Below are 21,321 nucleotides of genomic sequence, written 5' to 3'. Positions count from 1 at the left end.
AGTCCCAGATGCTATCCACTGGGAGTATAACTCAGAACTTCTCTCACCCGTGTTCCAAATCTTAGTCTCAAGACCATCCTAAACACAGCCCTGTTCCAAGAGTTGACTCTACCTTGGTCTCCAACACTCTGTCTTCTGTGATGCTATCTGCTTCTCTACCCTCATCCAATTTATTTTATTCAGATCACTTAGTATCCAAACTCTTGTTCTTGTTACATATCATCAAGTTGGAACTGACTCATAGTGACCCTCCAGTGGGTTTTCAGAGGCAGTAAATCACACAGGGGGGGAGACTGCACATCTTTCTCTCAGGGAGCAGCTGGTAGATTCTAATCTCATGTCTTCAGGTTGGCAGTTAAGCTTCTCACCACAAAGCCACCAAACTCTTAGCATCTGTTTATTTATCACTTCTTCTCCTTGTCTCTTACTTACGCTCCATGCAGGTTTTATAACTGCAGTGCTTAAAATGGGTACATATATTCATTCCTCCACCCACTAATTTAGTACCTATCTCCTAAATGTGCACAATGTACCAGGCAAAAAATGTGCTTGATGCCACCAACAAGGAATGGAGGATGCCTACGTTTTCAGCTGCTGATCTAAAGGCCAGTGATTCAAACTCTGAAAGTTTAGTAGCAGAAAAAGACTTGTAATTTAGTGCTAGAAATATTTTGGTCTAGGAAGGTTGCTCTAATATGTCATGTAGGGTTGTTATGAGTTGGAATCAGCTCAACAGCATCCAACAACTGCAAGTACCATCAACACTTCAGCTCTCTTTTACTTGAGCCCAATCTATATGATAACCTTCTAGAGGTGTCCACTGTTCTGACTTTTAAAAGCATTACCTATTCTTCCAGGATCCCCCATGTGTAATGTCTCACGAGTTCATTGTTTTTCAATGCTGCATAATATTCCGTTGTGTGAATGTACCATAGTTTTTCTATCCATTCGTGAATGAAATGTCTCAGTCACAAAAGGACAATCATTACATAAAACCACTTTTATAAAATAGGACAGATGGGGGCAGGGCTGGGGAAAGAATGAGAAAAGAGTGGTTAGATAATGAACACTGCAGTAGATCAGATGAGAAGAAGAACTGTCTAGAAGGACTATATGATTAGGCATTATATGTATGACAATAATCAGGAACAAAGGGTGCATAGTGGGATGGGCTAGGAGAGGAAGAAGGGAAGGTAGGAAGAAAATGAACAAAAATAATAATTTTTTTTAAAAAAGGCATTGCCTGTTCTTGAGTCTTCTATCAATGGAGTCATTGGTGTATGTACTTTTGTATCTATCTGCTTTTGTAATCTTTGTGAGTTTTGCCCATTTTGTAGCTTGAATTTTAAAAAACAACACTGTGCAGAATTTTATTGTGTGAGTATTTTTTAATTCTTTCAAAAATATGATATACCTATACCATACATCTATATCTATAGACCTCTGGTAGACAGTGAAAAGAAGCTGCACTGCAATCCCAAAGGCAGATGTTTCAAATTCACTAACCGCTCTTCAGAAGGATGGACACTTTTCTCCCACGTAATTTATTATCTCTGAAAATCCACTGGAGGGTCAGCTATGAGTTGGTTCCAAATCAATGGTATACTACCATCACAACAATTAGATCTATATCTATAATCTATATCTCAATATTAGCCATGATTTATAAGAGAAGAATGGGAATCCCAGAACACTTAATTGTGCTCATATGAAATCTATACCTAGATCAAGAAGCCATTGTATGGACAGAGGAAGGGAACACTGCATGGTTTAAAATCAGCAAAGGTGTGAAACAAGTTGTATCCTTTCTCCATATGTATTCAATCTATGCTGAGGAAGTAATTCACTAAGTCAGACTCTATGAAGAAGAATGTGGTATCAGGATCGGAGGAAGATTCATCAACAACCTATGTTATGCTGTTGACATAATTTTGCTTGCTGAAAGTGAAGGACATAAAATGCTTGCTGCAGATCAAGGACCTTCAGTGTGAATTACAGCTCAACATCAAGAAGGCAAATATTCTCACCACAGGCCCAACAGTCAACATTATGATAGTGAAAGGATTGAAGCTGCCAATGATTTATTCTTCCTTGGATCAACAATTAATATCCTTGGTACCAGTAGTCAGGAAATCAGGAGATTTATTGCATTAGGTAAATCGGCTTTTAGGGAACCACTCCAAAATGCTAAAGAGCAATGGTATCGGTGTGAAGTCTAAAGTGTGCTCAGTTCAGGTCATGATCTTCTCAATTACTTGCTATGCGTCAGAGAGCTGGATAATAAATAAGGATGACAGAAGAAGAATTAATGCTTTGAGTTGTGGTGTTGGAGAGGAGTACTAAATGGATTGGAAAAAGAACAAACGTACACGTCTGCAGCCAGAGTGCTGCTTGGAGGCAAGGATCACGAAGATTTACCTTTCATATTTTGGACATGTAGTTAGATAAGGCTATTTCTTGAAAAGGAACATCATGCTTGGAAAGATGGAGGGTCAGTGAAGGAGAGGAAGATGACTAATGAGATGTAACACTGTGACTTCAGCAAAGGGCTCCAGTGTCTCAGAGACGATGAGGAAGGCACAGGATAGGGCAGGGTTCAGGTTGGCTGTTCATAGGGTCACTATGAGTCGTACTGGACTTGATGGCACCTGACCACCATTACATTTTATATTTGTAAAACATGACACTTGGGATGTTAGTATTTTTCTAATATTTCTAGTAATGTCTGAGTCAGCAGCATTGATTATGTTCATTGTGTTGTGCAACCATTACCACTGTCTACTTCCTAATTTTCCCATCTCTCTTAACAGAAATACAATGCCCTGAAGCTGTATTTCCTGCGTTCTGGTTCCTTCCCACTCCTGGTAATGAATAGACCTAGGTCTTTATACATTTGCAGGTTTGGGACATTTTGTACACGTCAAATCATACAATATTTATTCTCTTGTAGTTGACTTTTACTTAGCACAATGTCTTCAAGGTTCAGCCATGTTCAGTGTATCAAGATTTCTGAGTTATGTAGCTTTATTCTAATGCTCCAAATTCCACTCACATTTCTGATTTCTCCAGCCAGCAGGCATCGCCCTCCCATCTTCCTTATCCCCCTCCAGTGTCTCTAGAGTTTCTTCATGCCCGTGTAGTCCCTGTGCCTCAGGTTCAACTCCCACCACCTTCACTGGAACAGAAAGGTGAGCCAGCCTTTCGCTGCAGCCACTACCTGCCCCACTTCCTAAAGCAGAATTCCAGGCAGAAGGCCAGCTGGACCACAAGTTTGTGCTACCCCCACCCCCCGCCAATCCCCACCCATAGGGCCCTCAGAACCAATGCAGGTCGCCCCCATGCCTGTTTAACAGGGATGCAGGCACTGTAGCCTATAGGGGTAGGCAGAAAGAAAGAGCTTATTAGGCTGATAAAGATCTGAGGGCCAGGTGGGGCCCTCTACCCCAACTTCTCTGGGGCCCTGACTCAGGCTGGACTGGCTCCCCCACCCTGGAGACTCCGTCACTCACTGCATCTCTTTCCGCCCTCTCAGAGGCAGGCCCAGTACCCTGCAGTCACCTCCCTGGGCTCTAGAGGGCTGGGAGCCCAGCTCTGCTCACCCTACCACTGCTGGCCCCGCCCCAGCCTTCCTGGCAGCTCACAGGCAGGCCAAGGAGCATCTTCCCCTTCTAGACTGTCACCTGTCTTGCCGCCTCACCTCAGGAGGCTGGCTCTGTCCATTCCTCCGTGCTTGGCCTGGCTTGGCCCACTGTGGCCCATCCACAACGTCTGGAATTGAGCCCCCACCACCTGCTTCCTGAAGATCAACCATGGCCACCTACAAAGTCAAGGTGGCCACGGGAAGAGACCTCTTATCAGGGACACTGGACTCCATCTCACTGACCATTGTTGGGACCCAAGGAGAGAGCCATAAGCAGCCCTTGAACCACTTTGGACGTGACTTTGCAACTGGGGCAGTGAGTATCTGTGCATGTGACAACTGGAGATGGGAGTTCATTGAGGTGGACAGAAAAGACATGCAGAGGACCAGAGAGTGACCAGGAGAGCTCTGATGGAGAGCCTTGGGAGAAGCCTGGGCACAGCGCGGTCCCGGGGATAGAGAGGGTGAACTCTGATTGCTCACCCTCGTCCTGGCTCCCCATCTGCCTCCCTAAATAGGCCCCAGGACATCCTTTCCTCTAAGCCTGGTTCATTATCTTTTATCTCTTCCTGGTCATTCTTCACCCTTCCTTCTCCCTTTTCTTAGCTCCTCTTTCCCTCAGACCTTTCCCTCTGTCTCCATCCTTCTGTCTCTCAGCCTTCTCCCACCCCTTTTCTCTATCCCTCTTTTCTCCTACCTTTCGTTTCTATGTTCTCTCCTCCTTTCCTCTCTCATCCCTCTCTCTTCCATTCTTACTAACTCTTGCTAAGTCAGTTGCATCATAACTGACTTAAATTTGCATTGGATTCTCTGTGACTTAGAATGGCATTTGACCAGCCTGTCCAGTAGGGACCTGTCTGCTTTGTGATGGAAGATACCCTTAACAAGGAACTCAGCCCTGACTTTGAGCCAGACCCAGCCATCTACTGTTGTATGGCTTGAATTGGCCTCTTCTGAGGATCCACATTTTTGCTAATGAATGAATAGGCTTCTGGGCTCCCCTTGCATCTTTCCATACACCAACCCATAGGGACCTGTATGGCTTCTGTAGCCTCAGGAGAGTGGGGAGTGAGTGGAGGAGAGGACGAGACCTCCCTGACACCAGAGCTGGAAATTCAGAGGAGGGACTGGCTGAGGTCCTGTCCAGTCCTGGGTGGATGGACTTAGTAGGGGACAGCTGGGCTGGAGGTGGAAATCCAGCCTCTTATTGCCCTAATTCTGGGCTGAGCATCACCCAGGTGAGCAAGACTTGGGTAAGGGGCTGGGCCATGAGTGACTGAGGAGCCAGGGTTGAGTCCTGCCCTCTCAGCCACCTCTGTGCCCTGCCCAGGTGGACGAGTACACTGTGCAGTGCCAACAGGACCTGGGTGAGCTCATTATCATCCGCCTGCACAAGGAGCGCTCCTTCTTCCCCAAGAACTCCTGGTACTGCAACTACGTGCAGATCTGCGCCCCCAATGGCCGAATCTACCACTTCCCTGCCTACCAATGGATAGAAGGCTACGAGACCTTGTCACTCCGGGAGGCTACAGGTGAACACTTACTCCTCTGTCCTGCGTTGGGGCTGCATGCACTTGGCACCTGGGGTGAACCCCCAGCCAGGACCCAGGGAGAACAGTCAGGATACACTTCTGTACGTCCATCAAGCCAGACAGGAGCCAGCTCCACCACAGGGACACTCAGGCAGGATGCTGGCTGGGCAGGAATACAGAGGTGTGGAGTTTAGAGCCTGGCTGGAGACAGTGGAGCACTCATTGCTTCCACACTCCTCCCCTGGATGACTGCAGGGTACCCCGCTACTGGGCGCAGGTCTCAGGGCTCTACAAGGAAGTCCTATCAAACAGCCTGTCCTGTTACTCAGACAAGATGCCCTAATACACCAATAAGATTCTGTTACTACATCTGTAGCCTTGACATTCTAACAGGATGTCCTGTTCTAACTTAACGCGTTTTTATTACTGTCAAACACAAAACTCAAACTCATTGCTGTTGAAGCAGACCTGGCTCAAAGATGTCCTTCCACTGGCTTTCTGAAGCTGTAAATTGCACAGGCATTTACCCATTGCAGATGTTAGGTTCAAATTGCCAGAAAAACATGACCTGTGGGTTAGCAGTTCAACACACATCACCACCACCACCCCCCCTTCGTCATGGACCTTAAGATGCAATGGTCGATGGTTCTCTAGGAGGGAAGCTATGCTGCAGTCCCGAAGGCACACAGTTCGAGGCCACCAGCTGCTCCATGGGAGGATGGACAATCTCCTCCCATGCAATTAACTGCCTCTGAAAACCCGCTGGAGGGTCAGCTATAGGTTGGTTGCCAACTTAATGGTAGACAACAGCAACATCATAAGGCTTTGGATTTCTTGCTGAGCATATTTATATGGAGGAGACATTCTGTTGCTCCCTAGGATTCCAGTCAGACCCTATTTCTTAAACGGGGCTTACTGTAACTGCAAACCAACCAACACCAGTTGGTGCTAAGTGGTGGCGACCCACATGCAGCACAGTGAAGCTGTGCTCCACGAGGCCTCATTCGTTCTAGATTGTCAGGCCTTTCTTTCCAGATGCATCTGGGTAGACTTGAACAGCTCATCTTTCATTTATCAGCCAAGAGTGTTAACCATTAGCCCCACCCAGGGAATTTCTTCTAAAAGACCCCCTTAATCCAGTGAGTTCCATCCCAGAATGGTGCCCAGTGTCATTCGGACAATCAGGTTTTCTCTGTGGTGGTCTGACTAAGGTCTCCAGGCACTTGGTGCCTCCTCTGGGACAGGGACAGGGACAGGTACAGGACCTGAATTCCTCAGCTCTGTGTGTTCACCACTGCCTAAAGCACCTCAATTGTGGGTATTGGATCAGTATCCCCACACATGACACATTAGGATTATCCTCTACTGAAGGCTTGCTCTTGTTAATCCTCTTGGTCTCACCTTGACCTCACTTTGGTCTCACCTTTATCTCAAGGATAAGAGTGGAGGGCAGAGCTGAAAGGTCTCAGGGGTCCTGTCACCTCAGATTACCGGGTTCAGCTACCTCTCTTCCCAGTTTCCAAGCCCCTGTGGTTTAAGTTTTCTGGGAGGAAGGGACAAGGGCTTGAGTTGGAGAAAGGAGAGGCAAGGGGCAGAGGAAGGCAGGCCTGAAGAAAGGTGTGGTTGCAAAGATTGATGCCTCATTGAGGATGCAAAGTTTTTTCCCATAGTGACAGGCCTGAGTTACCATAGAAGCGGAGGACCAGCAGGGTGATGCTAGTGGCCAAGCAGGAATGAGGTTGGGTGGAGTAGCTGCCAAGCAACATTAGGGCAGGGTGACTTGAGTCACCTGCTGGGCCCTCAAAGGAGTAAGGCTCCCACCCTGGGGATGAAACCAAGCTAGGTCTCTGTGTTACACAACTCCATGGGGCACCACTCATCCACAACACATTGACTGAGACTGATGTGTGAGGAGGAGGGTGGTTACGGGAAGGCTTGAGGGAAAGTCATGGAGTTATGAGCTGATCTGGCAACTACTTCCACTTACTGACTGTGATGCCCGGGCACATTTCTGAATTCTTCGACGCCTGGGTTCCCTCATCTATAAAATGAGGCTGACATCAGAATCTCCAATGGAGGGTTATTGTGAGAATCCAGTAAAGCAATTTCTAAAAGTTCAGAGAAGGTGCCATAAACAATTACATAACTTCTCTAAGATATGCAAATTTTTAAGTACAGGCTGATTACCTAAGCAGGCTGACAATTCAAATCCACTCTGAGATGACCTGGGGAGTCTGATGTGATGCAGTTCTACCCTGTACCACATGTGGTTGCTGTGAGTTGAAACCAACTCCATGATGTGTGTGTGTGTGTGTGTGTGTGTGTGTGCACACGCACGCACACACACACACAGGGATCATGTGGTGAGCCACCTGTTAGGAGCCATACTTGTAATTCCAGCATCTCTGCTTTCTCTCTATGTAATAGTCACTCTTTTCTCCTTGGGTTTTTTCTTTTCTTTTTTATTTAATTGTGATTTTAACAAAAGTTTGCAGAAAAGTTGGATTTTCACTCATTCTCTGTTGCACATTTTCCTCCCTACTCTCCCCAGTTTTACTTTTTTAAAAACATTCATTCATTGTTGCATAATTTCCGCCATTCCTTCCCCCAGTCCACTTTGCTATGCACCTCTTATTCTAGACTGTCATGCAAATACTGCTTAATCATAAAATCCTTTAAAAAAAGTTCTTTCCTTCATCTGTTCAAATGTAGTGTTCATTACTTATTTCCTCTTATCTTAGTTTTCCCCCCACTCCCATGTCAGTCCTGTTTTAGAACAGTGGTGTTATGCAGTATTTGTCCTTTTGTGATGGAGATATTTCACTCAGCATAATGTCCTCCAGGGTCACTCATGTTGTGTAATATTTTATTAATTTCTTGTTTTTCAGTGCTGCATAGTATTCCATTGAGTCAATGTACCATCATTTTTCTATCCATTCATCTATTGATGGAAACCTAGGTTGTTTCCATTCTCTTTGCTATTGTGAATAATGCAGCAATAAAAATGGATGTGCATATATCTGTTTGAGTGGCATCAGATTTCTTTAGGGTATATTTCTAGTAGTGGAATTGCTGGTCAAATGGTTATTTCTATTTCCAGCTTTTTGAGAAAGTGCCATACCGCCTTCCTTAGTGGTTGCACCATTTTATAGTCCCACCAGCAGTGAATAAGGGTTCCAATCTCTCTGCAATTATCATCAGCCTTTGTTGTTTACTGCTCTGTTGAGCTTTGCTATTGTTATTGGGGTGAGATGATATCTCATAGTTATTTTGATTTGCATCTCTCTGAAAGCTAGGGATTTTGAACATTTCTCTATGTGTTTGTTCGCCATATGAATGTCTTCTTTACATCCCTTTCTCCTTGTAAAATGAGACCTTTAGCTGAAGTTATTGCAGCTAGATGAGCTTTGAAATTCTAATTTTTATAAGTATTCCCTAGTTAAATATACTAATGTTTGTAAAAAAAAAGAGAAAGAGTTACATCAAGTGTATCAAAGACTATAGATATAAATACAGGGAGCTCTAGTGGCCTAGTGGCAAGAAGCTGCACTGTAGTCTTGAAGGTGCATGGTTTGAATCCACCAGGAGGGGCAATCTCCTTCCTGTGCCAGTTGGATCTGACTTTATAGTACACACAACAAGACCTTGTGGAGGATCTTTGTATTTAAAGTCAGTTGTTATTTTATTTTGGAGGGACATTCTTTTAAGTGGTTCAGCACTCATCTGTTAATATGCTGTATTGAGCTAACCTGGGGTTGCTGTGATGTCGAACCTTGTGCCATTGGGTTGTCAAATGCTATAACTGTTACCCATGGTGGACAGTGTTTGGTGAAGCTCCCAGTTAAAGGCAGGCTTGGAAGCAGGAGTGGCATCCACACAACAGCCCTAAACCCTGCTCTATCCCTTGTCAATCTTATTGTCTCTGACACAGCTATCCCCATTACCCCAGTGACTGAATCAATCCATCTCATCAAGGGTCTCCTTCTCCTGCACTGTTCCTCCACCCTCCCAAGCATGTCTCTCTCCAAGGACTGGTCCCTCCTTGCAACATGTTCAAAGTATGTTAAGATGAAGCTTCAGAATCCTTGCCTCCAAGGAGCAGCCTGGCTTCACTCTTTCCAGGATGGACTTGTTTGTTCTCCTAGCAGTCCATGGTATATTCAGAACTCTTCTCCAGCACCACAGCTCAAAGGTATCAATTCTCCTTCTATCATCCCTAGTCCAACTCTCTGATTCATAGCAAGTAATTGCAAAGACCATGGCCTGGCCTATATCAGGTGCAACTTAGTCTCCAGGCTGACATAGTTGCTCTTCAGTACTTTGGAGAGGTCTCTGACAGCAGGCTTTCCCAATGCGTCTTTTAATTTCCTGGCTGCTGGTACCAAGAGTGTTGATTATGGAGCCAAGCAAACTGAAGCTGTCAACAATCTCAGTCTCAAGCTCTTTTCTATCATGATGCTGCCAATCAGCCCACTGAAGGCTGGAGTCCTTGACCTTCTGCAGCAAGTGCTTCAGGTCCTCCTCAGTTTCAGTATATGTATGTGTATGTGTGTATATATCTCATAGCTGGCCCTCAAGCAGGTTTTCAGAGACAGTTAATCTCCTTCTCCTGCAAAGTTGCTGGTGGCCTCAAACCATGTGCCTTTGAGATTGCAGTGCAGCTTCTTGCCACTAAGCCACCAGAGCTCCCTGTCGTGTGTGTGTGTGTGTGTGTGTGGTCCATCAAAGAAGGATCACCAATCTACTCCTATATGATTTACAACCTCTGAAAACCCATTGGAGGGACAGCTATAAGTTGGTTCTGACTCTAGAGCACATAACAACAAAATATATTTATATTTATACTTATATTTATATTTATACTTATATTTATATTATTTATAGAAATATATAGATACACACACACATACACATATAACTAAAAAAATTCATTGCCAAAAAATTTGCAGTTGACTTACAGCTGACTGTCCACTCCTTTTCAAGAGGCAGTAAATTACACTGGAGGCAGTAACCAACCAGAACTCCATATCTATGGATATATCTTATACTATATACACACATGTTATATAAATGTATGCTATACTTGTTATAAACATGTATGTTATAAAACACATGTGTTGTAGTACATGTATACATATTATACATGTGTGTTATGTTAATGTTGTTGTTATGTACTGTCAAATTGGAAACAACTCGGAGATTGACCTGCCTTCTCCCAAGGAGCAGCTGATCGTTTCAAAGCAGGTAGTTTCAAAGCAAGTACTTTTGGATTGGCAAGGCAATTCCTTGCCATTTATCAGCGATATATATATATATATATATATATATATATATATATCAGCCCCCTGAACCTTAGCCTCTCCTAAGCCAATTTCACAGTCTCTGACATGCCTGCCTCCATTGCCCCAGTCACCATGTCAGTTAATCTCATCCAGGGTCTTCCTCTTCTCTGCTGTCCCTTCATGATGTCCTTCTGCAAGGACCGGTCCCTCCTGGCAACATGCCCAAAGCATGTGAGATAGAGTGTCAAAATCCTTGCCTCCAAGGAGGCAAGTAAAACCAAGCAACCCGGTTTTACTCTCGCCAGGGCAGACCTATTCCCCTGGCAATCATGGTATGCTCAATACCATGATTTCCAGCACCACAAATCAAAGGCCTCGATTCTTCTTCTGTCATCCTTAGTCATTACTCAGCTTTCAGGTACATAGCAAACAATTAAGAAGACCACAGCCTGGATCTGGTGCACCTTAGTCTTTAAACTGACATCATTGCTCTTTAGTGCTCTGGAGAGATCTCTGACAGTAGACTTCCTAAAGAATTCTTCTTTTCTCCTTCCATCATGACACTGCTAACTGGCCTGGTAACCAGGAACCTTTACGTTGGCAAGTGCAACCTCATGCCACTAGTCCACTAGAGCCCTAGATAGACAGGTATCTTTACCTATCTCTATAAGCTATATAAAATGACTTGACAGCATATAGCAACAACGTAACACCACCATATACATATATACATATACGTATATACATGTATACATATATACATATACTTTAAATGCCTTGTGGTAAGAAACTACACTGCAATTCCAAAGGCACATGGTTCGAATCCACTAGCTGTTCCACAGGAGGATGGGCAATCTCCTCCCATACTATTAATTGCCTCTGAAAACCAGCTGGAAGGTCAGCTACAGGTTGGTTCTGACTCAATGGTACACAACACTAACAACATTTATATCTATTAGATATATTTCTTCTTATACATTGAATATCATTAATATTACATACAAGCAAAATCCTGCTGCTGATTATCCAGAAATGACTGGAACAGTACATTGACAAAGAACTCCTAGAAATATAAGCTGGGTTTAGAAGAGGTCGTGACACTAGAGACATTATTGCCGAAGTCAGATGGATCTTGGTAGAAAGCAAAGAGTACCAGAGGAATGTCTAACTGTATTTCATTGACAATGCAAAGGCATTTGACTGTGTGGATCACAACAAATTGTGGCTAACCTTAAGGAGAATGGGAATCCCAGAACACTTAATTGTGCTTATGAGAAACCTATACTTGGACCAGTAAGCAATCTTCAGAACAGAACAAGGAAACACTTCATGGTTCAAAATCAGGAAAGGAGTGTGTCAGCGACGTGTCCTGTCTCCATACCTTTTCAATCTATAGGTAAAACAGATCATTCGGGAGGATGGGCTTCATGAGGAAGAATGTGGCAAGATTGGAGGAAGACTCATCAACAACCTATGTTATGCAGGTGAAACTTACATGCTGAAACTGAGGAGGACTTGAAGTGCTTGCTGCATAAGGTCAAGGACTGTAGTCTTCAATATAGATTGAAGTTCAACATCAAGAAGACAAAGATTTTCCCCACTGGGCCGACTGGTAGCATCATGATAGATGGATAAGAGATTGAAATTGTTAACAATTTCTGCTTGCTTGGTTCCACATGATTCTTGGCACCAACAGTCAGGAAATCAAAAGATGAATTACACTAGGAAAACCTGCCATCAGGGACCTCTCCAGAGTACTGAGGAGCAACTATGTCAGTCTAGAGACAAAGGTGCACCTGATACAGGCCATGGTCTTTGCAATTACTTGCTATACATCAGAGAGCTGGGCAATGACTAACGATAACAGAAGAAGAATTGATGGCCTTTGCTCTGTCTTGGAGAGAGTGAAACCAAGTTTCTCCATGGAGGCTAGTATTTTGAAGCTCCATCTCCCATATTTCGGGCACGTGACCAGAAGGACCAGTCCTTGTAAAAAAACATCATACTTAGAAGGGTGGAGGGACACCGCAGGAGAGAAAGACCCCAGATAAGGTGGATTGATACAGTAACTGGGGCAATGGAGGGTAGGTGTGTCAAAGTCAGCGAGACTGGCTCAGGACAGGGCAAACTTCAGAGCTACTTTACAAAGAGTCATTATGAGTTGCAGGAGACTCAACGGCACACAGCAACAATAACAACAACAACATTTATATGTAAGGTATATATATTTACATGGTGTTGTTATGTTGTTGCTACATGCTGTTGAGTCATTTCATATAGGTTATACAGATCTGTCTATGGCTCTGGTGGTTTAGTGGCAAGGAATTGCCTTGCCAACTCAAAGATACTTAGTTTGAATCCACCTGGCTCTGGATACCTGCTAAAGAGTCAGCTATGAGTTGATCCTCACTCACTGGCACATGACAATAACTATACATACATGCATTACTTGTAATCAATTACAGCAAGTTTTTTCCCACCAATGAATCTGCCTGACTTAAGAGAGATAAATACTTGTTCCAGAGCTTTTTGGATTTTGGGATTGTGGAGAAGGGTTTGTGGCCTGTAACTGACTTCATTAAGTTGTTCTTATGTGAATATAATTATATTATAAGGAAAGTGTATAAAAGTGTCCAGTACCTGGTAAGTGATACATAATTAGTTATTAATATTCCAACGACTCTAGAAGGGTAACTTCTGAGAAGCAGCAGAGGCAAAGGGCAGGCAGAGGCAGGGGGGAAAAGAGGTACCAAGTTCTCTGTCCAGGGGTGTCTCCTGGGAAGTGAAGCTGAAGTCCCAAAGCCCAGCTCCTTCAGTGACTGCTCAGCTCCAGCTGTGCTTCAGTTCTGTGCACCAAGCCCTGCAGGAAGTAGGAGGATGACTACAGGGGAACTGGGGTGTTATAGAGTTTATTTGCCTCTTATTTGAATGCCTCACATTTAGAGTAGGCAGACCTATGGGTTCCCCTCAGCCGTGGGTTCCCCTCAGACGCCGTGGAGAGGTCAGCTCAGAAGCTGAGTGACTGTGCCCTGAAGTGGACATGGGTCGGCATCATACCTTGACTCTTCCCTTTGGTTTCCCCACAGGAAAGACAACCGCAGACGACACACTACCCATCCTCCTGGAGCATCGGAGGGAGGAGATCAGAGCCAAGCAGGACTTCTACCAGTGAGAGAAAGGGGTGCAGGGCAGGGTGGGCAGAGGGTGCTCAGGGGCCCAAAGGTGTGGCTGGGCACGGGCCTACTGTCCTCATTTTTTTTGCAGCTGGAGAGTCTTTGTGCCCGGCCTGCCCAACTATGTGCACATCCCCAGTTACCAGCCCCCTGTGCGCCGCAACCCTAATCGGCCTGAGTAAGCACAGCCCACTAGTGTGACAGTACCCCAGGCTGACAGCGCCCCAGGCTGACAGCCGCCAGGCTGATAGTCCCCCAGGCTGATATCAACACAGGCTGCCCTCCTCCAGGCTGTCCCCAGGGCTCCTCCCCACCTGGTGATGCCCTGACCCAACCCTTGTTCTCCTCCCTCCAGGTGGAACGGTTACATTCCGGGATTCCCGATTCTTATCAACATTAAGGCCACCAAGTATCTGGACTCCAATCTCCGCTACTCCTTCATAAAGACAGCCTCGTTCTTCATGCGCCTGGGCCCCAAGTGAGTGTGTACGGATGAGCAGAGAGGGAGGGCTCCCCCAAGGACCAGTCTGCAACCTCTGCTTTACCTCCCACCCCACTTTTGCTCCTGGAAAGAACTGGTGGCACGTGGGGCATGGGATCCAGAGGCCCTGAGACACAGGGGGCTGAGACTGAGACGCAGATCTAACAGGAACAGAGAGGTTCAGTCAAGGGCCTGCGGACGCCCAGTGGCCTCTTTGATGCCATCTCCTCGTCCCGCCTCCCAGGGCTCTTTCATTCAAGGTGCGTGGCCTGGTGGACTGCAAACACTCATGGAAGAGACTGAAGGATATTAAGAAAATTTTTCCTGCCACCAAAACTGTCATCTCTGGTATGGTGTGGGGCATTCTGAATGAAACCCGGGGGAGCGAGGTGGTCTCAGGTGGGGAGACCATGAGATGGGTGGGGAGGGTGGCTGATGGAGATGTGGGAGAAGGGACAGGAGGGGGAAATCAAGTATGGGAGGGATGAAGATGGGGAGCGAGACAAGTAGAGGAAGGAAACATTTAGGGGAGGGATGCAGGTGGGGAGGGGAGAGGTGGGGGAGGCAAGCCACTCACGTGGCGCCCTGGGACGAAAACCCCAAGACTACAGAGGGAGTTTGGCGAGTTAGGTGGGCGCGCCCCTTGACGGACACTTGGAACATATCCCGAGCCCCGCAAGCCTTGCCAGCCCAGGTGGGAGGCTCACCTCTTGATGCACATGGTTCTGTGTCGCTGGCCTCCGTTTAGTGTCTCTCTGTCCCTGAGAGGGGTTGTGACACCACTGCGCCATCCTTCCAGAGTACGTGACAGAGCACTGGGCAGAGGACAGCTTCTTTGGGTATCAGTACCTCAATGGCATCAACCCAGGCTTGATTTGCCGCTGCACGCGGATCCCAGACAAGTTCCCTGTCACAGAGGACATGGTGGCGCCGTTCCTGTGTGAAGGAACATGCCTACAAGCTGAGCTGGAGGTGAGGCCCTCCTCCCACCCCCAGGCTCCCTCCTTCCTTCCTGGGAATTCCAGTCTCTCCTACCTTCCGGGTCCCCACCACCTCTGCGCCCCTCACCCTGCGTCGCTACCCGTGGGCCACGACTGCTAGGTGCCCTTGTCTACCTGCCCGCCCATCACACCTCTCCTCCAGAAAGGGAACATTTACCTGGCCGACTACCGCATCCTGGAAGGCATCCCCACTGTTGAGCTCAACGGTCACAAACAGTACCACTGCGCTCCCATCTGCCTGCTCTACCTCAACCCTGAAGGGAACATGATGCCCATCGCCATCCAGGTGCCCGGGGTGTAGGCTGGAGACCACTTTGTGTGTGTTGACAGCATGTGTGCATCTGAGTGAGCGTCCCGCCTCTGAGTGTGTGTTCAAACCTGTTCTAGCTGTATGTGCACCTAGGAATGAGTTTATTTGCATGGAAGCTCGTGTGCCCAGGTGAGCGTGAATGCTTGTGCACACGTCTCTCAATCTCACACCTGTGGTTATGCATGGCAGGGGGGAGTGGTGAGCTGTTTGTATGTGTGCATGGACCTTCCTGTATGTCTGTGTATGGACTGTGCCTTCCTTGGAGAAAGATCTGGGGTGTAAGCTGGTGCGCACACGTGTTCAGGTACATTTGTGTTGTGAGCCTGAGGGTGAAGGAGTACGGGTGTGTCCCTTTCTGAACATATCTGCGTGCTCCCATCATGTGTCTGCATGTCCCTGTGATTGCATTCACATGCCACCTCTGTGTGTATAGTGTATGTGGCTGTGTGTATTTGTGCCAAAGTGACCAGATGGGAATGTGATTGGCCCAAGTTCTCTTCAACTTAATCCATCCATCTATCCCTTAGACAAATCAACCCCTATTAGGGGCCAGGCCTCTGCTGGGAATATGGAGCCAGTTAAGCTCAGCCAATACCTTGGGAGAGGTAACCTGAGGTGCTTCTATCCCAGAGGTCCCGGAAAAGCCTGTACAAACTACAAAAAAGTACCCCTAGAGGGAAATAGTGCAGGCTGGGTTTCAGAATAACCTCCACATCTGAATTTGGTTGCATGGGGCTGAGGTAAAGAGAATTTCTCAAACGAGGCAGCCTGAGAGCCGGGCCTTGAATGAATGGCACTTCTAGGTACCCAGAAGAAGGCATTGAAGGTAGAAAAGCAGGAGGACAGAAAGGCTCACATGGTCAGGGAGAGCAGGTCTCTGCCCTCCTCTGACCCTCCTTCTTCTGTACCCCCAGCTCAGCCAGACACCTGGGCCTGATTGCCCCATCTTCCTGCCCAATGATTCTGAATGGGACTGGCTGCTGGCCAAGACATGGGTGCGCTATGCTGAGTTCTACAGCCATGAAGCCATCTCCCACCTTCTGGAGACCCACCTGATGGCTGAGGCCTTCTGCCTGGCTGTAATAAGGCAGCTCCCCATGTGCCACCCTCTCTATAAGGTATGGGCTCAGGAAGGGGTCTCTGGAAAGCATTCCTCTCCTCATCTGGCCACAGGTAGCAACATGGCTCACCCCCACAGTTAAGACTTGGGGAGTTAACTGGGAACTCACCAAAAAGAAAAGCTTCATCCAACAGTGACAAAGGTTGATGCTGGAGAAATGGGGTGCTTCAGGCCTTCAGTCTGCTTTGTCTCTTCCCATAGCTCCTCATCCCCCACACGAGATTCACCATCCAGATTAACAGCATTGGGCGGGCTCTTCTCCTCAATGAGGGAGGACTCTCGGCCAGGGTAAGGTCTCTGATTGCAGGGCTTCCCACTTGCCTTTAGATGATGCGGGGTCATGGCCAGAATGAAGGGTTAAAGTGAGTGATCTGTCTAAAAGGACATGGATGGGAGGCGTGAGGCCAAATGGGCCTGGGGTTTAAAAGCTCACTCACTTGGCTGTGGGGTGTGTGTGGGTCTGATGTAGGTGTGACCCCTGGAAAAGAGGACTTACTCTACCTCCTGCACAGGGCACATCCCTGGGCTTGCACGGCTTTGCGGAGGTGATGGTGAGGGCCCTGTCAGAGATCACCTACGACAGCCTCTACCTCCCCAATGACTTTGTGGAACGCGGGGTTCAGGATCTGCCCCGATACTATTACCGTGATGACTGCTTGGCCGTGTGGGATGCCCTGGAGAAGTAAGTTTGGGATAGTGGTGAGTGAACTCAAGGTGGGATGCTGGGTTGCTGGAGGGGGCTGGAGGTGGACCTGTGCCTGGGTCCAGTGCCCTGTGGGGCTCGGCCTTGGGGTCTGTATGGTAGGTATCTGTGTGGCTGGTTATGTACATATGCTACGGTGGGGCTAAAAGAGGCCAAGTGGGCCCCTTTCTTATTTTGGCCCCAGCCCACCTGTGCTGGCTGGCTGTGAACCTCACCCGACCCTTACTAAGGAGAGCTTTAAGTATCTTCACGTTCATCAGGACACTCTCTGCCTCACAGCCCTTGCCCACCCACAGGCGTGCCTCAGCTGGACCAGGGTCTTCTGGGGGAGGGGAAGGTGACTCAGGAGAGATCTGAACTAAGGTCCCATCCCCTGGTCAGGTATGTGACAGAAATCATCACCTATTATTATCCGAATGACTCAGCCGTGGAAGGGGACCCGGAACTGCAGTGCTGGGTGCAAGAGATATTCAAGAATTGCATGTTAGGACGTGAAAGCTCAGGTATGGGTCTGGATACCCAGGCACCCAGCTGGGATCTGCCAGGTAGCCCCAAGGAAGGCACATAGGGTCCTCCCAGGCTGGGGCAGAGTATGCCCTACAGCGCACTAATGAGTTTACGTCACAGCCCAAGGATTTTGACTGGGTCTTTCCCAGGTCCCTGGAGATGCCGCATCTGGAAGTGGCTGGGGAGGGAGGCAGAGCTGGCCATTGGACATCCCGGGTTGTGTTCAGGGGCCTGGGGTGAGGTGGAGTCACCTCTGCAGATACCTACATGAGTCATTGTCCCCTGACCAGAAATGAACCTTTGTGGACTGAGAAACAGGGTTTGAATTCAGACAGGAAAGGGCACAGGTGCTGGTGGGAGTTAGTGGAAGCTAGTGGGGGGATGGTGGGGAGTGAGGAGAATGATGGGGACTGACAGGTTCCAGAAGCCTCCTTGAGGTCATGTCACGTGGGCCCTCACTCAACAAATAATCATCCACCATCCATCTACTCTGTGACAAACTATGCACATTTACTGTTTACTGGAGAATGAAATGTGGTGGGTGACAAGGCTGGAGAGGGCTTTGTAAGAACCCAGGATACACTTAGCTCATCTTGGGGAGAATGTGGTAGGGTAGAGGGTGGGAATCCTAGAATGTCTAAGGACCTTCAAGGAGAAGTTACACCTTTAGATGACAGAGGCTGGGGGCTGGGAAGGTGCTGAGTGTTAGCAGAATGTGGAAAGGCCCAGAAGCCAGTGAGGACATGGTGGACGCAAGGATCTGCCCATCAATTTCTGCACTGGGACTTAGGCTGGAGCAGAGTCAGGCTTCTGCCTGGTCAAGGAGCTTGGGGTGACCCCAGGTGAGGGGGGTGTGGATGTGAGGATAGGTGTGTATGTCACATAACCGGGTCTCACTGGAGCCAGAAGAGTGCTCAGGAGGGAGGTGGCAGGGCTGGATTAAGATGGGAGCTCCAGGGATAAAGACAGCCCGTGAGTAGTTGAGATAACAGGGCTCGGTGACTGGCTTGAGCTTGGACATGGAGATATGGGAGGGAGCGATCACAGGCGACTCCCAGGCTTTAGATTTTCACCATATCAGGTGGAGGAAGCATGCTATCCCCTGAGTGGAGGGTCACAGGAGGAGTCCTTCAGGGAGGAGGATGTTGGATCTGGTTTGAATGTGCTAGGCTTTGGGAAATGGGTCACCATGGCAACCAGGGATGCTTATGAGGGAGAGAGAAACCATGTGGAATAAACTGACAGGAAGCAAGGACTCTTCCCAGTAGAGGGAAGCCCCATCCTCTTTCCTCCAGGCCTAGGGCCAGCCCCAGAGGTCAGCTGAGTCAGTAAGGGCTTTGTGGTCTGGACTGATGGGAAGGGCCGCAGGGCCGAGCAGGCATGATGAGGGAATGCATGTGGTTGTTTGGTCTTGACAAGACCAGGATGATGTGGGCTTGGCCTTGGGGTCAGCTGAGCAGCCAGGACCAGACAGGACTGCTGCTGCGTGGCTGTTCCACTCTCCCCTTAGGCTTCCCCACCTGCTTGCGCACAGTGCCTGAGCTGATCCGGTATGTCACCATCGTCATCTACACCTGCTCCGCCAAGCATGCCGCTGTCAACACAGGGCAGGTACCCGTGCTCACCATCCCCGGACCAAGCCTCAGTGCCAGCCAGCCTTGGCCCTGCTCTCTAGTGCAGCCCCAACCTGTCCCAACCCTAAATCTTGGCTTCAGTTCCACCTCAGTGACAATTCCTAATCTAACCCAAATCTGTTTCAAATCCCGTTCCCAGCTACAACTTCAGGGCTCACTCACACACAACCCCAGTTTCACTCCAACCTCAGCCCCAGCCTTCTTCTCAGCTTGATCCCAGCTCCAGCCCTGCTCAGCCCACTGCTGCAAGACAGCGTGGAGGGGAAGGTAGACTCTGGTACCAGGGCCCCCATCCCCCAGGGTCCTCTCTGACCCAGAGTCTATCCTCTATTCCACCTGCAGCTGGAGTTCACCTGCTGGATGCCCAACTTCCCATCATCCATGCGGACACCCCCCATGCAGGCTAAAGGGCTAGCCACACAGGACACCTTCATGGACACGCTGCCAGATGTGAAGACCACATGCATCATCCTACTGGTGCTCTGGACGCTCTGTCGAGAGCCTGATGATAAGGTCTCTGGGGCCTCAGGATATAGCTGAGGGTGGGGGCCTCTTAGCAAGAGTGGCTGGGAGCTGGGCGGGGTGGGGGTGGGGAAGAGGGTCATCAAGGTGGAAGTGCAATGCCAAAAGCGGGAAGCAGAGGGTCAGAGATTGCTCAAAGGGGAGGGGGGCAGCAAGGAGGTTTGGGGTGCAGCCCTGGACAATGGATAAGGAATTGGCTCCGTCCCACTGGGCTGGTTCTCTGCCCACAGCGGCCCCTGGGCCATTTCCCGGACATCCACTTTGTAGAGGAGGTGCCCCGCAGGAGCATGGAAGCCTTGCGCCAGCGCCTGACCCAGATCTCTTACAACATCCGTCAACGCAATAAGTGCCTCCCTATCCCCTACTACTATCTGGATCCTGTGCTGATTGAGAACAGCATTTCTATCTAGAACAGCCTCTCCACGTCCTCTCTGTCCTTGCCCGCCTATTTTACTCTCAGCAGATCAGCAGTCCCTCTATTAAAAACCTGGTGCAGTTTGGCGAGTGAGTGTTAAGTCTGCTACACATAGCATCTTTAGCAATGAAAAGAGGATGTATCCTAAGTGGAAATGCCTATTTAAATCGTGACTCTCCTCGCCTCATCTTTTCCATGCTTTTGACTTTTCCCTTCACCGTTTGCTATTTACTTACTGCTGGTGGCAATGTTAATATTTCTGTGAGCTGAATTCTCATCAGGACAACTTCTGGAACTGTGATGATGAAGATAGTTTTTTGTCTTTTCTCTATTCCCTTCAGAGAAGTTAACCCTTGTATCAAATGCAGCTTTGTTAAAATAATCACCACATGGTGTGAGAGCTGACACGCTCATTAATATTCTCATAATTTAAGTAATTGAGATTAGCAAAGTGTTAGCACACTTTTTTTGGCAAATCTGTAAATTCTGTGCTGTCAAATAAGTGTACGATATTGTGTTAATAATTTATTTTGATTTTTCTGTACTATTTCAAAACACAACCTTACATAAAAGGGGGAACCAAGGATATGTTCTTCAGGGTAGTGGATTTAAGAGTTCATAAAACGTTTCATATGACACATAAAACAGCATGCTTAGTTCTTTATTTCCTCCCTTGAGTTGGTGCAGCACTAGCAGCTGTCTGAAATGGAACTTCTGAGCCCTCTGTTGGCTAAAGACCAAAGTAGCATAAGTAAGATACAATTTTCTATGGTGGCTGGCATCCATAACACTCAGTTTTCAAACCAACCAAAGGTACAGCTGACATATCAGCTGATGGGGCTTCATCACTGGCAGTACATGGTTGCCTTAGTTATCCCTGAAAACTTAATAGACAGCACATTTTAGTGTTAGGCTGGATAGTAGCTCTTTGCACCATGCCGTTGGGAGCAGTTATCAGAAATGTGTCCTGCCAACCGGAGCATCATCCGGCAGTGCCTTGC

The 21,321-nt window shown here is 47.8% G+C and overlaps 1 protein-coding gene across 1 annotated transcript; it reads left to right on the top strand.

The window, feature by feature from the left end:
• The first annotated feature begins 3,809 nt into the window (after nt 1-3,809).
• ALOX12B (arachidonate 12-lipoxygenase, 12R type) lies at nt 3,810-20,315 on the top strand. The gene is made up of 15 exons (XM_006899147.1): nt 3,810-3,956; nt 4,971-5,172; nt 13,541-13,622; nt 13,719-13,805; nt 13,983-14,105; nt 14,353-14,456; nt 14,908-15,080; nt 15,252-15,395; nt 16,334-16,537; nt 16,741-16,827; nt 17,052-17,221; nt 17,624-17,745; nt 19,260-19,360; nt 19,726-19,896; nt 20,136-20,315. Exons 1-15 carry the CDS (start codon nt 3,810-3,812, stop codon nt 20,313-20,315), a joined length of 2,097 nt encoding a protein of 698 aa, XP_006899209.1.
• The last annotated feature ends 1,006 nt before the right edge of the window (nt 20,316-21,321 follow it).

Source organism: Elephantulus edwardii, unplaced genomic scaffold (genome assembly GCF_000299155.1).
Source record: "Elephantulus edwardii isolate Elephantulus edwardi_28Jun2011 unplaced genomic scaffold, EleEdw1.0 scaffold00246, whole genome shotgun sequence".
In the NCBI taxonomy this organism is placed as follows: Eukaryota; Metazoa; Chordata; class Mammalia; order Macroscelidea; family Macroscelididae; genus Elephantulus; species Elephantulus edwardii.
This window is presented reverse-complemented; position numbering and strand designations above follow the sequence as displayed.

What these genes read in the sequence shown, in the direction of transcription:
- ALOX12B (XM_006899147.1), top strand. Translation starts at nt 3,810, where the DNA reads ATGGCCACCTACAAAGTCAAGGTGGCCACGGGAAGAGACCTCTTATCA. An exon ending in AGGGAGGACTCTCGGCCAGG is followed by an intron (nt 16,828 to 17,051) that starts GTAAGGTCTCTG and finishes CCTCCTGCACAG; the next exon opens with GGCACATCCCTGGGCTTGCA. An exon ending in GTCGAGAGCCTGATGATAAG is followed by an intron (nt 19,897 to 20,135) that starts GTCTCTGGGGCC and finishes CTCTGCCCACAG; the next exon opens with CGGCCCCTGGGCCATTTCCC.